The sequence below is a fragment of the Aquila chrysaetos genome, chromosome 20, assembly GCF_900496995.4.
Source record: "Aquila chrysaetos chrysaetos chromosome 20, bAquChr1.4, whole genome shotgun sequence".
Classification (NCBI taxonomy): Eukaryota; Metazoa; Chordata; class Aves; order Accipitriformes; family Accipitridae; genus Aquila; species Aquila chrysaetos.
In genome coordinates this window covers 10,617,944-10,635,391 of record NC_044023.1, presented here as the reverse complement: position 1 = coordinate 10,635,391, position 17,448 = coordinate 10,617,944, and the positions used below count along the sequence as shown (strand labels likewise).

The following is a 17,448-nucleotide window of genomic DNA, read 5'->3' as shown; positions in this document are numbered from 1 at the left end:
ATAAAACTCACAGGTTGAGATAAGAACAGTTTAATAGAATATAAAAAGAAAAAACTAATAATTATAATGATAACACTAATAAAGTGACAGCAGTGATGACAAAAGGATTGGAATATACAAATGATGCGCAGTGCAATTGCTCACCACCCGCCCACCGACACCCAGCTAGTCCCCCAGCGGGGATTCCCCGCCCCCACTTCCCAGTTCCTATACTGGACGGGATGTCACACTGTATGGAATACCGCGTTGGCCAGTTTGGGTCAGGTGCCCTGGCTGTGTCCTGTGCCAACTTCTTGTGCCCCTCCAGCTTTCTCGCTGGCTGGGCATGAGAAGCTGAAAAATCTTTGACATTAGTCTAAACACTACTTAGCAACAACTGAAAACATCAGTGTTATCAACATTCTTCTCATACTGAACTCAAAACATAGCACTGTACCAAATACTAGGAAGACAATCAACTCTATCCCAGCTGAAACCAGGACAACATCAAAGATTATTAAAAAGTTAAGAAATCATGCACATCACAATTTTTACCTTATAAATGTTTTTCCTCAATTAGGAGAACATTCCCACAGTGACTATCTTTTGTAACCCCGGCATGAGAACTCGTCATTGGCAGCAGATGTCAGATATAGTAGGATATGATTTAACACCAGACTCTGGAACTACCCTGAGAAAAGTTTTAAAGCAGAATCTAGCCCCTTATTTGGAAGAGTTTGAAGCTATAAGTGTAGGTGCAAGCAAGGTAAGCATAGAGATTTGATAGTGACAAATACAACATCAGTTATCTTAGTGATGGCTTTTATGGCTTACTAGAATTTTTTTGTCTTTGCCCTTACGCAACAAAAGAGATTTGGTGAGACTTTGGACCATTAGATGATAACAGTGAGTGTGTAAACACTTGTATCTCACGTTACATTTTTAGTATTTCCTGAGCATACTGCTTTCTGTGCACTAGAAAATGATATACGAAGAAAAATAATAACAGGAAGTTAGTTTATGCTGTTAGAGCAAAATAGCTTATTCAGCTAGATAAGTTTATATATTGAATTAGTGAGGTGGAAAAAAATAATACAGTGACTGAAATAAACTATTTTCTTCTTAAACTGTAGGAATTTTCCTTAGAGAAATCAATGCATGCCATGATGGAAACCTGGGGTTCAATTTCCTTCAATACAAGTGTGTATCGTGAGACTGGTATTCATATTCTGTCTGCGGTGGATGAGATTCAAGCTGTTCTCGATGATCAGATTATAAAAACTCAGACAATGAGAGGATCACCTTTCATTAAACCATTTGATAAAGAAATCAGGGTACGATGAGTACTCTTTTTTTTTTTTTTCTGTTTTTATTTGCAGGATGACAATAATGTAAGAGTATGCCAATTGTATTACAGCTTTATTGTTTGACTTATTAATGAAATGCTTTCATTGATTTTTCAGCAAGATTCTTCTGAGTTCATATAAGTCCTATTTACATTATTTCTGTGTTGGAATTCCCTCTTTCATTCAGATTCAACTGCAACCAAGAGAATGTGATTATTTTTTCACATATTTTGCAAAACCACTGTTTCTGTTAGTGTCTTTAACCTTGCTTCTTAATAACTGGAAGTTATGTTTTTATTATTGTTAATAAGAACATTTAGTGACTTAATCCTTGAGTTTTGGACTCAAATTTTGAACTATAATGTTTTTGTCTGGGCAAGGAAACTTCTTGAGGGCTGGGAGTTTTTTTTAATCAGGCCTCAGAACAATGATGGGATTGCTTTACACCTGCTTTTGTATTTTCAGGGCTTGAGTAGTCTTTGTGGTGCTAACACCATGACTATTGACAGGAGAGAAGCTAGTGAAATTGCTTTGCAGTTACCCTCCCTAGTTCTTCGTTGGTTTATGTAGGAAGTTTTCATATTCGGGCGGGCTCAGTGAACATAGGCGGTATTTACCCTTTACAGGCAGCCTCTCCAGCCTCTTCCAGAGGTATCTGCTATTGTCCACTTTAGGGACAGGATACTGGGCTGGCTGCATCTCTCCTGTGATGTAGTGTGGCCTTTCTGGTATTCCCGTGCCTCTGCTGTAATTAGGCTGCAAACCAAGAGCTCCTTGCTGTGGGGAGATGAAACAGAATTTGCCAGTGGTAGCCTCCTGGGTATTAATTAACCATTAAGTTGTTAAAAGATCATAGCACTAAAGTGATAACTGCATTTTGGAAAATTAATTTCCAGGTGAGTTAAACTTACTGATATTTTGGCCATCTGTATACAAGGAAGAACATAAATACTTCTAAATATTTTTGGTTTATTTTGTTTACTGCTAGACATTTTTATTTTCTCCTTGGGAACTAGAGTACCACAGTGTCTACCTTTCCTGCATTTATTCTCTCTAACATTATTAGTTTGGAAATATTAAGGTAACATTCTTTAAATATTTATTAAGGAATGGGAAAATCGCTTAATTCAAATTCAGGAGATTATCGATGAATGGCTGAAAGTGCAAGCACAGTGGCTTTATTTGGAACCCATTTTTTCTTCTGAGGATATTATGCAACAGATGCCAGAAGAGGGGCGACTCTTTCAGACTGTGGATAGATGCTGGAGAGATATTATGAAGTATTGTGCCAAAGACCCAAAGGTAAAGGAAGTATACAGTACTAAAATGAAACAGTAGCTTCTCTCTTTCTTTTTTTTTTTTTTTTTTTTTTTTGTCAGTGCTTTTGTTTTCAGAATATATACAATGAACTACTACATCAGTTGCCTAGGCTTTCTAGGAACAAAGCCATGTTGTACATTATTCAAATAACTTCTACTGTTTGAAGTATCTTATTTATAATTTACAGTTTGCGTGTGTTTGTTGTTACAGGTTCTTGTTGCTACTTCCTTGATAGGGTTATTGGAAAAGCTTCAGAACTGTGATGAGCTTCTTGACAAAATCATGAAAGGGCTTAATGCTTATCTTGAGAAAAAACGTCTCTTCTTTCCCCGGTATGATGAGTTTTGGCTATTTAGAAAACCAAGATTCTGAATGTTTATTTTGTTGTGAATAAGGTCGGCCTTTGAAGTTGCTTGATAATACATTTGCCTTTTTTCTTTTTTCTTAATTTTTTTTTAGCTTCTTTTTCTTGTCCAATGATGAAATGTTGGAGATCCTGTCAGAGACTAAGGATCCTCTCAGAGTTCAGCCTCACTTGAAGAAGTGTTTTGAAGGCATTGCTAAGCTACACTTCCTTCCCAATTTGGATATTAAAGCAATGTATAGTTCTGAAGGCGAGCGTGTAGAACTGGTTTCAACCATTTCTACTTCTGAAGCTCGAGGTGCAGTGGAGAAGTGGTTAATTCAAGTAGAAGATACTATGCTGAAGAGTATACGCAATGTTATTGCTAGATCAAGAATGGTACAGATTTTGTAATATTTTAATAACTGTGGCACAAATAGACCTTTCTTTACTTTAAGGCTGTCCCTTGGCTTCCTAAAATTCTTCCTGAACACAGGAGTTGATGAAGTTATGGGGCCAGGACCAACTTAACATGACTTGTATTTATAGGCCAGTGAGATAAGTAAGAGTTTAGTTTGAATAAGAATCAAGTCGTTTTCCTGTAACACTGAATATAAATTCTTTTAAAAGCTTGGCAGCAATACTGTGTTTATAGGATATCTCACCTGACGTAAATAAATTATTCAGTTTTTTTATTTAATTACAAGTTAGAAATACAGCACTTGTAATGTGTTTGCTCCCTCCTAAAAGAAAGTCATTAACCAGGAAATGTTTCTTTGTATAAAGTTAGCAAGTTGTGAATATTTACATAATATGGAAAGATAATTGCAAAAATCTTTAAAAGTATTTGATAACAAATTGTAAATCTAAGGGGAAAAGAGCATTTAAAAGTTTGTTTGGGCTTTGAAAATAGGAAAATAATATTTTTTAGCAAAGAATAGGAATAAGATCACATTATATGCTTCTGTATTACATTATGATATATAGGCACTGGCACTGTATTTGTATACTGTATTTAACTCTTCAGGCGTATCTAGAGACTGAGAGAAAAAGATGGGTTCTGGAGTGGCCTGGACAAGTAGTATTGTGTGTGTCTCAAATGTTCTGGACAAGTGAGGTACATGAAGTTCTTTGCAGTGGACCACAGGTACTTTGTAATGCATAATCTTTTTGAAAAATCTTTATTAATTTTTCATTTCAGCTAATGTATTTCACTTAAATATTTTTCTACAATAAAAATAAAATTTGAATAAGGATCATCATATGCATTTGATATACATGAGTTTATGTACAGTGTTTTATACCTTTTATTCAGGCACTTGAATATTCTTGTTTAGAGCAAGCATAGATTAAAATGTAGCTTTGCAACAAAAATGAGTAACTGTAAATGAGAGAGAAGTTGATGCAAAAACATGACAATGTAAAAGAATAGCTTAATAAGCAATCTCCATTAAGATATTTAGTCAACATGAAGAAGTCTGGAACACTTGAAACTGTCATATAATCAGTTTGATAATTACCTTTTTTCTCCTAGGGTTTAAAGGATTATTATGATACGCTTCAGCTTCAACTCAATGATATTGTAGAGCTAGTAAGAGGAAAACTGTCAAAGCAAACAAGGACTACACTAGGTGCCTTGGTTACTATTGATGTTCATGCTAGAGACATCCTCATGGAAATGATTGAAAATGGTAATTATCTTTTAAAACATTTTTCTTCACATGTGTCTTAATACGTAGTTAATTAAAAATAGTTAACCAATCTGATTTTGCTGCCTAAACCACAACAATATTAAGATATGTATGTGAGTATTTGGATGTAAGCATCAACATTAGTAATTTCAAAGCTGTTTTAAATTTAAACCTAATAGAAAATCCAGTTACCTAAAATGTCTTTTATGATTGCTTTCAATTCTGTGTTTATCAGGCGTGCAGAGTGAAACAGACTTTCAGTGGCTTGCACAACTACGATATTATTGGGAATTTGAGAACGTTCGTGTCTACATTATTAATTGCAATGTAAAATATGCCTATGAATACCTTGGAAACTCACCACGCCTTGTCATTACTCCTCTTACAGACAGGTGTTACCGCACCTTGGTATGATCTTCCACCAGTGCTACTAAATACTGTATTTACTGTAGTATAGTATTTCTCACACTGTTCATTACAGCCATATTTTTAGGGCTTGCAGTTGCTGTCAGACTCTGGTATTTCTGTTAAAATGCAGTTTTCAAAGATTATAATTTCTATAGAATATTGAACGTGAAACTGACTTGTAACAACAAATCTGGACAGCCCACCAATGTGACTGAAACATTAGTGGATTGTTCTGTTGTGGATGTGTTTGTTAAAATACAAACAGAAAAAATGCCCAATATTTTTATTGCTGTCTAGATTATGAGAACACAAAATCCTTTTCTGATGTTCTGTGGTTGCTAAATAAAGTAGAGAAGGACCCACTTGTGATCATATTGTTCCTAAGTCTAGTACAACAGTTTGGCCGCATTTTAGTATCCCTGCTCGTTAGACATTTTTGTTATTGTACTGGTCTACCCTCAGCTAACCTGGCAACTGAAAGTTACCAAAGTCATCTCAGATATGGCTTTTCTTACTATCATTTACTGGAGTTTATTTGGCTGGAGTTTCAAGTTTTACTAGGCACCCAGCCTCCTCCTGTTGTAAGATGGTAATTTTCATGCTGTGGAGACCTAATCACCAACTCCGTAGGGTTTAAGAAAGAAAAGGTCTGAAAAGACCTGACTGATGCATCTGCAGATATTTTTTTGCCCTCTTTGTAGCTTCAATTTTTATGGTACGGTTGTAGCTGATGCTTGGTAAGTTTGTCAAAACTTCAAGGTACATTGGTGTGAGAGGGCAATGCAGCTGGTAGTTTGTTTCTTTTTTAGGCTGACAGACCTTGAATCCTGGAACAAAGCAGTTGAAAGCCTGGCACTCTGGCAAATGGAATTCTCATCCTTTGCCCACCAAGGTCTTAATACAGTATTCCCAGAGCTTGTCAATATAGATGTGTCCCTGTAACTGTGGATCAGAAGCCAAACACATCTGAGTTTTTGTTTAGAGTCTGCAACTTTATTTTTTTCTGTCAGATTTTCCTCCTACTTCCATGGAATATGGGAGAGAATATGGAATGGTAAATGGAATACACATGCAACAAAGGGGAACAGTGTGGGAAAGAAAAAGAAAAGAGGAAAAAAGTATATTAAAGGAGAAACAGGGATAGAAAAGAGTAGCAACCAAGTAATTGCATTGAGTTTAATTTGAAAGATGTATCTAAGCAAGGACTGAAAGATTGAGTCCAATAAAGTTTGAGTAACTAATCATGGTCATGATGATAATAAAACTAAACTCTTTTAGGGTCAAAATTCAATTCCCTTGTATATATTTCCAAGCTGTAAGTAAATTTCAGATTATTTTTTAATTAGTATAACGATACTCTTTATGTCAGATATGACTGCATGAAAATATCTAGTGCAATTTAATTTAGCATTTTCATTCAGAATAATTTCATATGAATGAAGTACTAATAATTTCCATAAACTATTTCTGTTTCTTAGATTGGAGCCTTTTATTTAAACCTCGGTGGTGCCCCAGAGGGTCCAGCAGGGACAGGTAAAACAGAGACCACCAAAGATTTAGCTAAAGCTCTTGCTGTTCAGTGTGTTGTCTTCAACTGCTCTGATGGCCTTGATTACCTGGCAATGGGAAAGGTAAATAGAAAATAAATGTATTTTGTATTTTATTTTTTCGGATGAAAATTGTAGGGTCCCTACTTCACAGAGACAAATAAATGTGGCATCTGTGGTCTGCTACCCTTGGACACTATATACTGGTCTCTACTTAGGTTTAATTTTCTGTGCTTTACAAAATCCTATTAAGTTGCTAATTAAAACATGAAAGAAACAAGAGTTCACAGGATCAGGATCTTCTGATTTAGCTTTCTTTAGAACCAAGAGAAGACTTTGTTCTTCAGTACATCACTGATCTTTGCTCTAAACAGGCTTAGCTATTATTATCATAACTGTATCTTTCATGTAATTAAACTTCCAGCATGATACTCTTAGTTTCTTTTGAATCTTCTAAGATTCTGTTAGCGATATTATTGCTATCTTTCTTTATTTGCAGTTTTTCAAGGGTTTGGCTTCATCAGGTGCATGGGCATGTTTTGATGAATTCAATCGCATTGAACTGGAAGTACTGTCTGTTGTGGCACAGCAGATCCTTTGCATCCAGAGAGCCATACAGATAAAGCTAGAAACATTTATTTTTGAAGGAACTGAACTGAAACTTAACCGCAACTGTTTTGTAGCTATTACTATGAATCCAGGTTACGCAGGACGTTCTGAACTTCCAGATAATCTGAAGGTAAAATAATAAAATACACGCTTCTGCTTAAGAATGAATTTTTTTTTTTAAATTGAGGGACACGTGTATTGCTGGTTTTAATTCAGACTGTACCACCTGGAGTATAAACATCTACATGTTATACAATTTACACATACTAAGCCTCTTTTTTTCCTTTTTTCTTTTTTTTCCTAAGTACTTCGTTCATTTTGAAGGAATTGGAAATATTTTTTTATTGTGTCTATTAGAGTTTTTCATGATTATTTTTCCAGGGCAAAGGCTGTAATACTGTAGCAAGTAAACTGGCAAGTTTCAGGTTGTGGGTAGATGATAAGATTTGGATGCTAACTTTTTTAAGATGGAGTGATAGTTTGCAAGAATGCTTTAAGAAAGTATTTTTACATTGCATTCATTGTAGTCTTATTTAAAAGAGGTGTTGGCAAACTACACTTAATACATGTAATGAATTTGCTTAGATTACCTGATGAAATAAAATCTTTGAAATGATTGTTTTGGACTAGCTGTTTCATTGAGGAGACTTGGCTTTAGCAAAGTAATCTGGAGCTTTTTGGAACAGCATCTATTCTGTAAGACTCAACATGGCACAGAGCTATTACTTAAAGAAAGGAAGTGCATTCTCTCACCTGCCATGTACAACACCTTCCTTTGCTTACTGCTGTGTTGGATGTGTCAGTGTAAGGGGCAAACTGCATTCTTGAGACAGTGGTGAGGGAAAAGAGCTGGGAGAGAAAGTGTCTTTTCTGCACTGGATTGTACATTGAGATGGATCTTGGTGGCAGCTTGCTTACATTAGCTTCCTAGTGAGTCATAAGCTGCAAACAATGATAATTCTTCTATTTCATTCGCTGCCAAGTGTTCTGCAGGCCACTGCTTACCAGTGTAACTGTTTTAAATGATCCACAGCTTACCTAATCATACTAAGCAGTACTTCATTTAAAATGTTGTTACTGTTTTCAGTTAGAAATGCTGTGATGGGATGAATACTGATCCATCACCTGCACAAGTTGCGAGTTACTTTCCATTCCTCAACTAATTACTTAAAGATATTTCTTTGGGTATGTATTTCAGGTTCTTTTCCGAACAGTAGCCATGATGGTTCCTAACTATGCTCTGATAGCAGAAATTTCGCTCTATTCATATGGATTTTTGAATGCTAAGTCACTGTCAGTGAAGATAGTAATGACCTACAGGCTTTGTTCAGAACAGCTTTCCTCTCAGTATCACTATGACTATGGCATGCGAGCAGTTAAAGCTGTGTTGGTGGCTGCTGGGAATCTAAAATTGAAATTTCCTACGGAAGATGAAGATATATTGGTGAGTTCCTGAGGGAGTAATTCTTAAGGAATTTTACAGATGCACGTAATTCTGAGTTCTGAAGGTAGTTCCACCATGTCTTGTCACATCCCTGATCTGTGTTTCTTAGTTTGTGAAATGAAGATAATAAAATACATGCTGTGCTTTCCAGTGCTATGCTGATGACTGCACAGTTGTGCTTAACTACTTACCAAAGGCACCATTTAATTAATTAATCAATCTTTATTACTTATTAGATTATTTTAATTGCTGAACAGTTTATTCTGTGTTTTTAATAAGAACAGTAGAATGTATATTTGTTTCCTCTAGCTTCTTAGATCAATTAAGGATGTGAATGAGCCCAAATTTTTGTCACATGATATACCTCTGTTCATGGGTATAACTAGTGATTTATTTCCTGGAATCAAGCTTCCTGATGCAGACTACAATGTAAGTACACTTGTAATTTTTCCTTGGTCATAATAATTGTGGGTTGTTTTGTGGTGTTTTGTTTTTAACTAAGTGTAATTAATACAGTAATTTGTGAGCTATTGTAAGATAAGGAAAGTTGCTGAATGTTTGCAATGAAACTTAGTACAAAAGAAAATTCTTGTATCTGTTCTGAGTATAATCCACATCTGGGTTCCCTTGCATCCAGAAGGGTTGTGTAAGGCATCCTACAGATTGGAAATTGATCTGTGATTTTACCAAATTTTAGGGTCTTTTGCTGATTTCTTTCCTAATTTTTGGACATAATTAAGTGAGATTAAGCTTTGTGTTTGTATTTTCTTTTGTTTATAGCAACAATTAAAGCATAGCTCCTTTGTAGGAGGATGGTTGGGAAGAAGAGGAGCATGTTGGAAAAGACAAAGTAGATTAACTTTTCAAAAATTTCCAGTAAATACTAGAGTCTTGTTAAAAGCATAATGTTCCAAAACACACTGTTGGTTTCCTGATGGTGATATGTCTTCTCAAGATAAAAATTGTAGTTAACTCCTGTTCTAGCATATGAAGTACAGAAGTGATTTTTTTTTTTCCCCCCAGGGATGTTTGCTATATTCTGATTAATAGTATTTCAGTCATTAATTACTTTGAAACTCTTATTGATGAGCATAAACTGTTCTACTGTAGTCCAAGGCAGCAATTTTAATTGTAGCAATGATAAGATTACGATCTATTTTGATTTTAGGATTTTCTGGAATGTGCCAGTGAATGTTGCATTCGACATAATATCCAACCTGTAAAAGCTTTTATAGAGAAAATGATACAGACATATGAAATGATGATTGTTAGACATGGGTAAGATTCTCATTACTGTTTCACAAGCAGTATTTGTTGTAATTTTGGCTTATACCATAGTGGTTATTTATATCAAGTATAAAAGGTCTTAAGGGTAGCAAAATGTTTCTATTTGTATTTCAATAGTTGATCACCAATAATGCTTTTACATGTACAAAAATTCCTGTGAATGTTTGTCTGGTGAATTGTACTACTCTTGATAGCAGAAGTAGCCTCACCTGTGTAATGATTTTAGGTGCAGCTATCAGTATGGTGAAGACTTAGGACTGCAAAAGTTTGTCTATATTAAAATATTAGTTATCATATCTCTGCCATTTTATTTCTAGCTTTTATTAGTGAATAGCAACTGTGTGGAGAAAATACATTTAATATGACATTAGCCATATGATTATTAATAATCAGCTCATTAATTAGTCTTTTCAGTGTGACACTGTTATAGTTGTATCCTTCTGCTGGGTGACTAAAAAAGTTATTTTGAAATGTGGGTGAAGATAGTTTCATGATTATTTTTTTTTTTTTAATTATTATTATTGGGGGGGGGGGTATAGTACACGTGCTTACTGTTTGTATTCCTCCAGAATTTTGTTATAAACTCTGTCTAGACTGAAAAGAAACTAGAAAGTAATCTTTGATTCAGCAAATAAATTAACTAGTGTGGTGGTAAATCTGTGTTTTAGAAGACACCTTGTGTACAGTGGCTGTGCAATCAGATTTGCATGTGCAAATAAACTGGTTTTGCCTAAATGAAGTTTTGTATATACCAACCAGATTTACTTGCTCTGCTTTTTGAAAATTAGGTGAAAATTAGCTTTAAGCATATGAATGATGCTGTTGGCCTTCATGTGGTCTATAAGAGTCTAAATTGCAAGACAAATTTATTAATAGCTTTTTTCTTTTTTTTCCATCTAACAGCTTTATGCTGGTAGGGGAATCTTTTTCTGGGAAGACCAAAGTTCTACATGTGTTGGCAGAAACACTGTCTCTTATGAAAGAGCGTGGTTATGGTGAAGAAGAAAAAGTAATTTTTAGAACTGTAAATCCAAAATCAATCACTATGGGTCAGCTTTTTGGGCAGTTTGATATGGTATCCCATGAGGTAATGTGTGTTTTTAAAATAGTGTATAATAATTGCCCATCTTTATCTGTTTCTTCCTCTCTCACCTGCTGTGGTTTTCATGGGGTTTGTATGAGTGCACTTGTGTAAGTATATTCTAATTTCATGTTAACTCAAGGTGTCATTCCCAGTTATTTTCAGGGGGCAGGAAAAGCAGTTTACAAGGCTCCTGCTTCTGGTTTTTAAGTCCCAATTCCAGACAGCATTTCTTCATCTTTTCCCTGGACTCCAGACAGTGTTTATAGGGCTGTGCTATAAATGAAATTACTGGTGTGGTTTTAAGAAAAAGAAGCAAACATACCAGTGTGGGTTCAAGACTAGAAGCTAATAATCCTGTCTGTTTTTTCTGCTTTGTAGTATTTCTAGTGCTTTCTTTTTTTTTCCTTTTCCTGTACATGTCAGACCTCCATTATTCTGGATAGTATACCATTGAAATCATAATTTTATGATTTTACGATTATAAACACAGATGAGAACACAATTATAAGTTTTATTTTAACCAATACTTTTATGGATTGTTTTAAATTAGAGTATTAAAAAAATACAGTACCAAGTGTGTATGCACTTATGTAGGCTTAAATATGCAAAAACCCCATAATAGCATTTTGAGGGTCATTGTCCTAATACAGTTGCATCTATGCTAGGAAATCATACCGTATTTAAGTGTATTCATTTCTCTCTCTGTTCCTAACCAATATAATCAAAGTAATGCAAAAACTATCTAGAAAAACTTACAGACTCGTGGGTCCCTAAGTGTGAAACGTAGGTTTGGAGAAAAAACTGTGTGAAAAAGTGAATGTGAAATAGTGAAACTTAGGGTGACTCTGGGGAGAAACAGATGCAAGATAGAGCAGAAGCACTTCTAAGTTTCTGTAAACTGAGTTGCTGTTTGTTACAATATTTTTTAAAGTGAAAAAACCACTACTTTAAAATTTGCTGATGTTGCATGACCCTCAGTGAAACTGCAAAGTTATGTTCTGCTCTCTGCAGAACAAGAGGAGAATAAAAGAGAGGAATAATGAAGAGCAAATGGAAGGTTTTTCTGTTACTTGCAGTTTAAATTGAACTATGTGTACTGTCTTACCTTTCATTCCTATGTTCTCCCCCTCTAGTGGACAGATGGTATAATTGCTAATACTTTCAGAGAATTTGCATTATCTGAGACTCCTGAACGCAAATGGGTTATCTTTGATGGCCCAATTGACACCCTGTGGATAGAAAGCATGAACACAGTTCTGGACGACAACAAAAAGGTATCAGTCAGTGGAAATAAATGCCTAAATAAAATAATGTGACATTTTGAAAATATTCTTCTACATATAAAACCACAAATGCAAACAGCAGTGCCTGGCATTTGAAAAGAGTAAGTGCAAAGTGGCTTTGGTAACAAGTTGTAAGCTTTTTTTGATTGTTTGTTTTTGTTTTTTGACTTTAATGGAATCATAATCACAGAATCAACTAATTGCTGTAAGACATTAAATATATATTTCCTTAATGCCATATTGTAAGTTTGTAACATAAAAAATTGAAATTTAAATTTAAAAGATTTAAAAGCCCACGGTTTCAAAACTTGCACAAACTTAGGCACTTACACTTAAAGGCAATCCCAAGACGCAAAGGGTTGTATTTTCAAGTTTAATGACTTCTGAAGTCAAAGTTGTAACCTTACAGCACTTCTGAAAATGGGCCTTAGGAGTCTCAAAGTGAATATAAAAATTAGAGATGACATTTTAAGTTTAAGTTCTGGATGGTAGTGTGTCAAAATACTCAAACTGGACTTTTATTTTAGTAAGTAGGAATGGTGGGTCTCCAGCTGGAATGCTTCAATATAAGCAACAATAGCAGCAGATAGCCTTCCTTTTTTTCTGCTTGCTGTCTTTTTGCAAATTTCCTGTCATATGCAAGATTGATAGTTACCTGTAATGAACCTACTGGTAGGATAATGTGGAGTACTGTGGTTTAAGTGAAGAATTTAGCTAAAGCTTGAAAAAAATAATTATTGCTCCGAGTGATTAAACATTTTATGTGGTTGACCTTGCCTTTGGTTATACTCGGTTTTGCTGATTTTCATATAGAAATCTCCTGTGATAGGATGCATAATTTACAACTAATTTTTTTTTCTAATCTTGCTTGTGATTTTTTTTTTTTTTTGTTATTATTAAAGCTTTGTTTGATGAGTGGGGAAATCATCCAAATGTCCCTTCAGATGAATCTTATTTTTGAAACAATGGATCTTTCCCAGGCATCAGTAAGTTTTGTATTTAATGAAAATATAAAACAAAGTTCAATATATTAAATGTATAATAAAATGAGTTTACAATTTTTCCTTAGCCTGCTACAGTCAGTCGTTGTGGTATGATTTATTTGGAACCTTCTCAACTCGGCTGGAGGCCACTTGTTATCTCTTGGTTGAGTAAACTGCCTGAACCTCTTAACTTAAAGGGACATCAAGATCTTCTGCAGGGACTTTTTGATTGGTTAATACCACCAGCATTAAGATTCCGTCAGAAACAGTGCAAGGTATTTTTTGCCATTTTTTTTTCCTGCAGTAGCTAGGTGGCCATTTCTATTCTGTTACGCTTGGTAGGGAGGGACTATTCTCTCATGACAAGGACAATTAGAATGAATATGCAGCAGCCTCCTGTTGTTTTGAGAAGGGCAACTCTTGGGTCTAATTTGGAAAGTTAAAATGAGAATGTTAAGTAAGACTTGTATTGTGAGTTGATCATAGTTTTCACCTTGTTCTTTTCAAAAGTAAAGTAAGTATTTAAAACACTGATTGAGAAGTCTTCCCAAGATAATTTTGTACATTATTTTTTTCTTTAAAAATGTCATGTTGAATAGGGAAGTACTTTTTTAAGTGTTAGGGGAAACGTACATGTAGTTCCTTGCAAAATCTGTGTGATATAGCGCTTAGGCGTTTGCTCATGTATTGCTGTAGTTACTTCCGTGGGGTTTTTTTGTTTTAGGATTTATGATTGTAGTGGCCACGTGGTAGCTGTGAACATGGTTAACAAGCTAAATGTCTTGATGTTTCAAGGACAGAGGAAGGCAAATGATCCTTTGATAAAAGTCAGTGTAAACCTTGCCTTCAAATATTTGTTCAGAATTAGCTAATTATCTAATTATTTTAGTATTTTAGCTCCAAAAGATAAACTAACTGAACATGTAAAGTATAATACCCATCCTTTTGTATCTCATAGGAGCTGGTACCTACAAGCAATACCAATGTTGTAGTAGCTCTTACACGGCTTTTTGAAATGTTGATTTGTCAAACTGTGCAAGAAGATCCCACCAACAGAAATATCCGTGCATGGATTATGGTTGGTTTTTTTAACCTGTAGAAAAATGTGTATCTGTTTCTGCATATGCCAGTCTTCAAAAATAATTGGACTAATCAAAACAACTTTAGTTTGGGATAAGAGACATGTGAAACAATTTTACTACCTCCTTGCTCCTTCCCCCCAAACTTTGGAGATGCCCAGATGAGACGCAGGTCTTGCAAGTAACAAATATGATTAAACATTTTACTATTTTTCCAATTAACTGGGATAAATAGTGTTTTTGTTAAATGTGCTTTTTCACTAACCAAGTAATTAGCTAAAGCAAAGTGTCTTGTTTCCCTTAAAGAAAATATGTGTTCATGTAAGACTGTTGGGCTTGTTTGAGCAAAATTTCCTTGGGAAGTGTTTTCTGAGAGTTGTATTAGTTGGATGCTCTGTCTGATCTTATATGACTGTTCTTATGAAAAACTGAAGAAAACAATGTAAAAGTATTTATTTAAAATTGAACTAGAAAATTCCTAGATCCAGGTTTGTGATTAGAAAATCTTGAGACCACATGATTGAACTCTTCTTGGGCTTTATCATGGGACATAATGCTTTAGTCAGTGGCCTTTATTTTTTTGTCATATATATCTCTCTCTATAGATATCTAGATAGACAGATAGATAGATATATCTCTCTATATCCTTGAATAAAGTTTTTGGTTTACTCTGTCTTTAATCAGATTTCTAAATCTCTTTAGACCAGGGCTATCTAAGCGTAACTTGTAACACCTATCTGCTTAACAGTATTTTTCAGAACTGTGTTTGTTAATCAGACTGTACAAGGTTCCCATAATATGTCAACTTTTTAGGCAGTTGCTCATCTTTTTGCTCTTGCAGGGTTGCTTTGCTTTTGCCACAATCTGGTCCATTGGTGGAACTTGTGATGGTGACAGCAGGATAATTTTTGATACTTTCTTGAGGGAAACTGTGGCTGGGAAATCTGGAGTAAATCCTGTACCAACAAGTGTTGGAAAATGGGAGTGTCCCTTTGAAGAGAAAGGCTTGGTCTATGACTACATGTATGAGGTATGATTGATTGCTTCTGTGTTGACTGAAGTAGATTCTTACAGTCTGAATGGAAGGAAAACATAGCTAGATGGATATTTTAACTTTACAAAGCTTGTTGGATGTTGTAGAGTATCGGTGTTGGATTAAATCCCACAGTGCATTTTTCACTTCTTTTTCTTTTTTGAATGCTAACGTGCTGACCAAATTTTTTTAGAAAACACCAAGATGTACACATCAGTTATATTTATAATGTTGCCACATTATAGTTATTCTGTAGCTAAAGCTAAGCTGATGGACTCTAGTTTCATATAGAAGAAATGTGGACTGTCTAGAAGGAAAGCAGGATATTGAGCCCATAGGCAGTTTGTTTATATTACAATTTTGTTTATAGTATCCATTAGAAATGTTAGATTATAATTACACTTTTTAATTTTTGCATGTCCTTCTGTTGGGTTTTTGTATGTTTTTGTTCGTTTTAGCTGAACAATATCTTTAAGAAAGGGGTCTAAGCTTATGTATGTACTTTAACACTTTATTAGTGAGATAAAGCGAACTAAATATATGAATTTCTGAAACATTTAATATTAATTAATTTATTAAAATTCATTATTTCAATTTTTCAAAAGTGAAGTAGTAGAGAAAACCTTCCATATGTCTAGAAGTAACATGATTCTATTTTACATCTGTATTTCTTTCTAGCTGAAAGGCAGAGGATGTTGGGTTCATTGGAATGGATTTATTAAAAATGTTAATTACAGTGATAAAAATGTGAAGATTCAAGATATTATAGTCCCAACTATGGATACAGTCCGATATACCTATTTGATAGAGCTATTCGTTACCCATGGGAAGTAAGTTATGTCACTTCACTGCAAATTTCTGAAATATTGGTCATGGGTAGAAGTATCTCTTATTCTTTCCATTGACTTCATTGTTTTTATCAAGCCCTCAAAAGTTATTTGGCCTGTTAAAAATAGACATTTACTACAACCAATGCAATTTGTTGCCTTAAAGTCTCTTTTTGGTTTTTTTTTTTTTTTAATGAAGCCTTATTATAATCCAGTTTTAGTATGCTCGTTCTGAGGATGCTGTTATGACAGCCCAAAGAGTTTTTGTACCCTCTGTCTTCTTTGGTAATGAAATTTTTTTTTTTTTTCTTTGATTAGTCCTATCAAAATCAGTTACATTATCTGTGGTCAGATCATATAAGAGAATGAAATATAAAACAGCCTCATATTAAATGTCAAGGCTGAAAGTTTTATGAAGTTTAAACTACTGCAAGACCTATGAGAAGAAATTTAACTCCCATGTATGTTCATACATACTCCAAAGCCAGTAGAATGAGGGAATGAGAAATGTCTCTTTCACTTTGTCCCCTTTGTCTTGTTGGCAGGAGCAAACTAAAATTATGAGAGGGTTGTATGAACATGTTAAAACATTTTAGTTTCTTCTTAAGGTGTGTAATGTTTTTAGAGGTAGAACAAGCAGGGCAAATTAGTAAAACCTTTGACTTCTAATTGCAATTAGTTTACAGTTTGTTAGTCTGTACGTTTTCTTTCTTTCTTTGTGAAGACCACTGCTTTTAGTGGGACCAACAGGTACTGGGAAATCTGTGTATGTCAAGGACAAGTTAATGAACAACTTGGAAAAGGAGCGCTACTTTCCCTTCTTCATTAATTTTTCAGCTCGAACCAGTGCCAATCAGACCCAGGTTAGTAGAATAGATAATTTATGTTTCAAAAAGATAACATGTATGAATATTTATTCTGTGTTTTGAATATTCCTGTCTGCATTATAGAACATTATTATGGCCAGGCTGGACAAGAGGCGCAAAGGAGTCTTTGGCCCTCCAGTGGGAAAAAAGTGCATTATTTTTGTAGATGATATGAACATGCCTTCTTTGGAGAAGTATGGTGCACAGCCTCCTATAGAACTTTTAAGACAGTTCTGTGACCATGGATTTTGGTAATTATTTGAAATACAATTTAAACTTTTTTGTTGCTGCATTTCCTGTTATAATTATTTATTCACTT

The 17,448-nt window shown here is 34.6% G+C and overlaps 1 protein-coding gene across 1 annotated transcript in view; it reads left to right on the top strand.

Moving 5' to 3' along the window:
• Nucleotides 1-17,448, top strand: part of DNAH12 (dynein axonemal heavy chain 12) — a 74,857-nt gene that overhangs the window by 20,993 nt on the left and 36,416 nt on the right. Inside the window, exons 18-39 of the mRNA XM_029995981.1 lie at nt 560-745; nt 1,113-1,313; nt 2,433-2,627; nt 2,856-2,977; nt 3,105-3,387; nt 4,016-4,135; nt 4,523-4,679; nt 4,915-5,087; nt 6,566-6,718; nt 7,134-7,373; nt 8,442-8,687; nt 8,997-9,116; nt 9,856-9,965; nt 10,878-11,061; nt 12,192-12,332; nt 13,244-13,327; nt 13,411-13,599; nt 14,283-14,402; nt 15,245-15,433; nt 16,115-16,266; nt 16,988-17,126; nt 17,214-17,380. Of these exons, the coding sequence (XP_029851841.1) occupies nt 560-745; nt 1,113-1,313; nt 2,433-2,627; nt 2,856-2,977; nt 3,105-3,387; nt 4,016-4,135; nt 4,523-4,679; nt 4,915-5,087; nt 6,566-6,718; nt 7,134-7,373; nt 8,442-8,687; nt 8,997-9,116; nt 9,856-9,965; nt 10,878-11,061; nt 12,192-12,332; nt 13,244-13,327; nt 13,411-13,599; nt 14,283-14,402; nt 15,245-15,433; nt 16,115-16,266; nt 16,988-17,126; nt 17,214-17,380 (3,671 nt within the window). The remainder of the gene's footprint in view (nt 1-559; nt 746-1,112; nt 1,314-2,432; nt 2,628-2,855; nt 2,978-3,104; nt 3,388-4,015; nt 4,136-4,522; nt 4,680-4,914; nt 5,088-6,565; nt 6,719-7,133; nt 7,374-8,441; nt 8,688-8,996; nt 9,117-9,855; nt 9,966-10,877; nt 11,062-12,191; nt 12,333-13,243; nt 13,328-13,410; nt 13,600-14,282; nt 14,403-15,244; nt 15,434-16,114; nt 16,267-16,987; nt 17,127-17,213; nt 17,381-17,448) is intronic.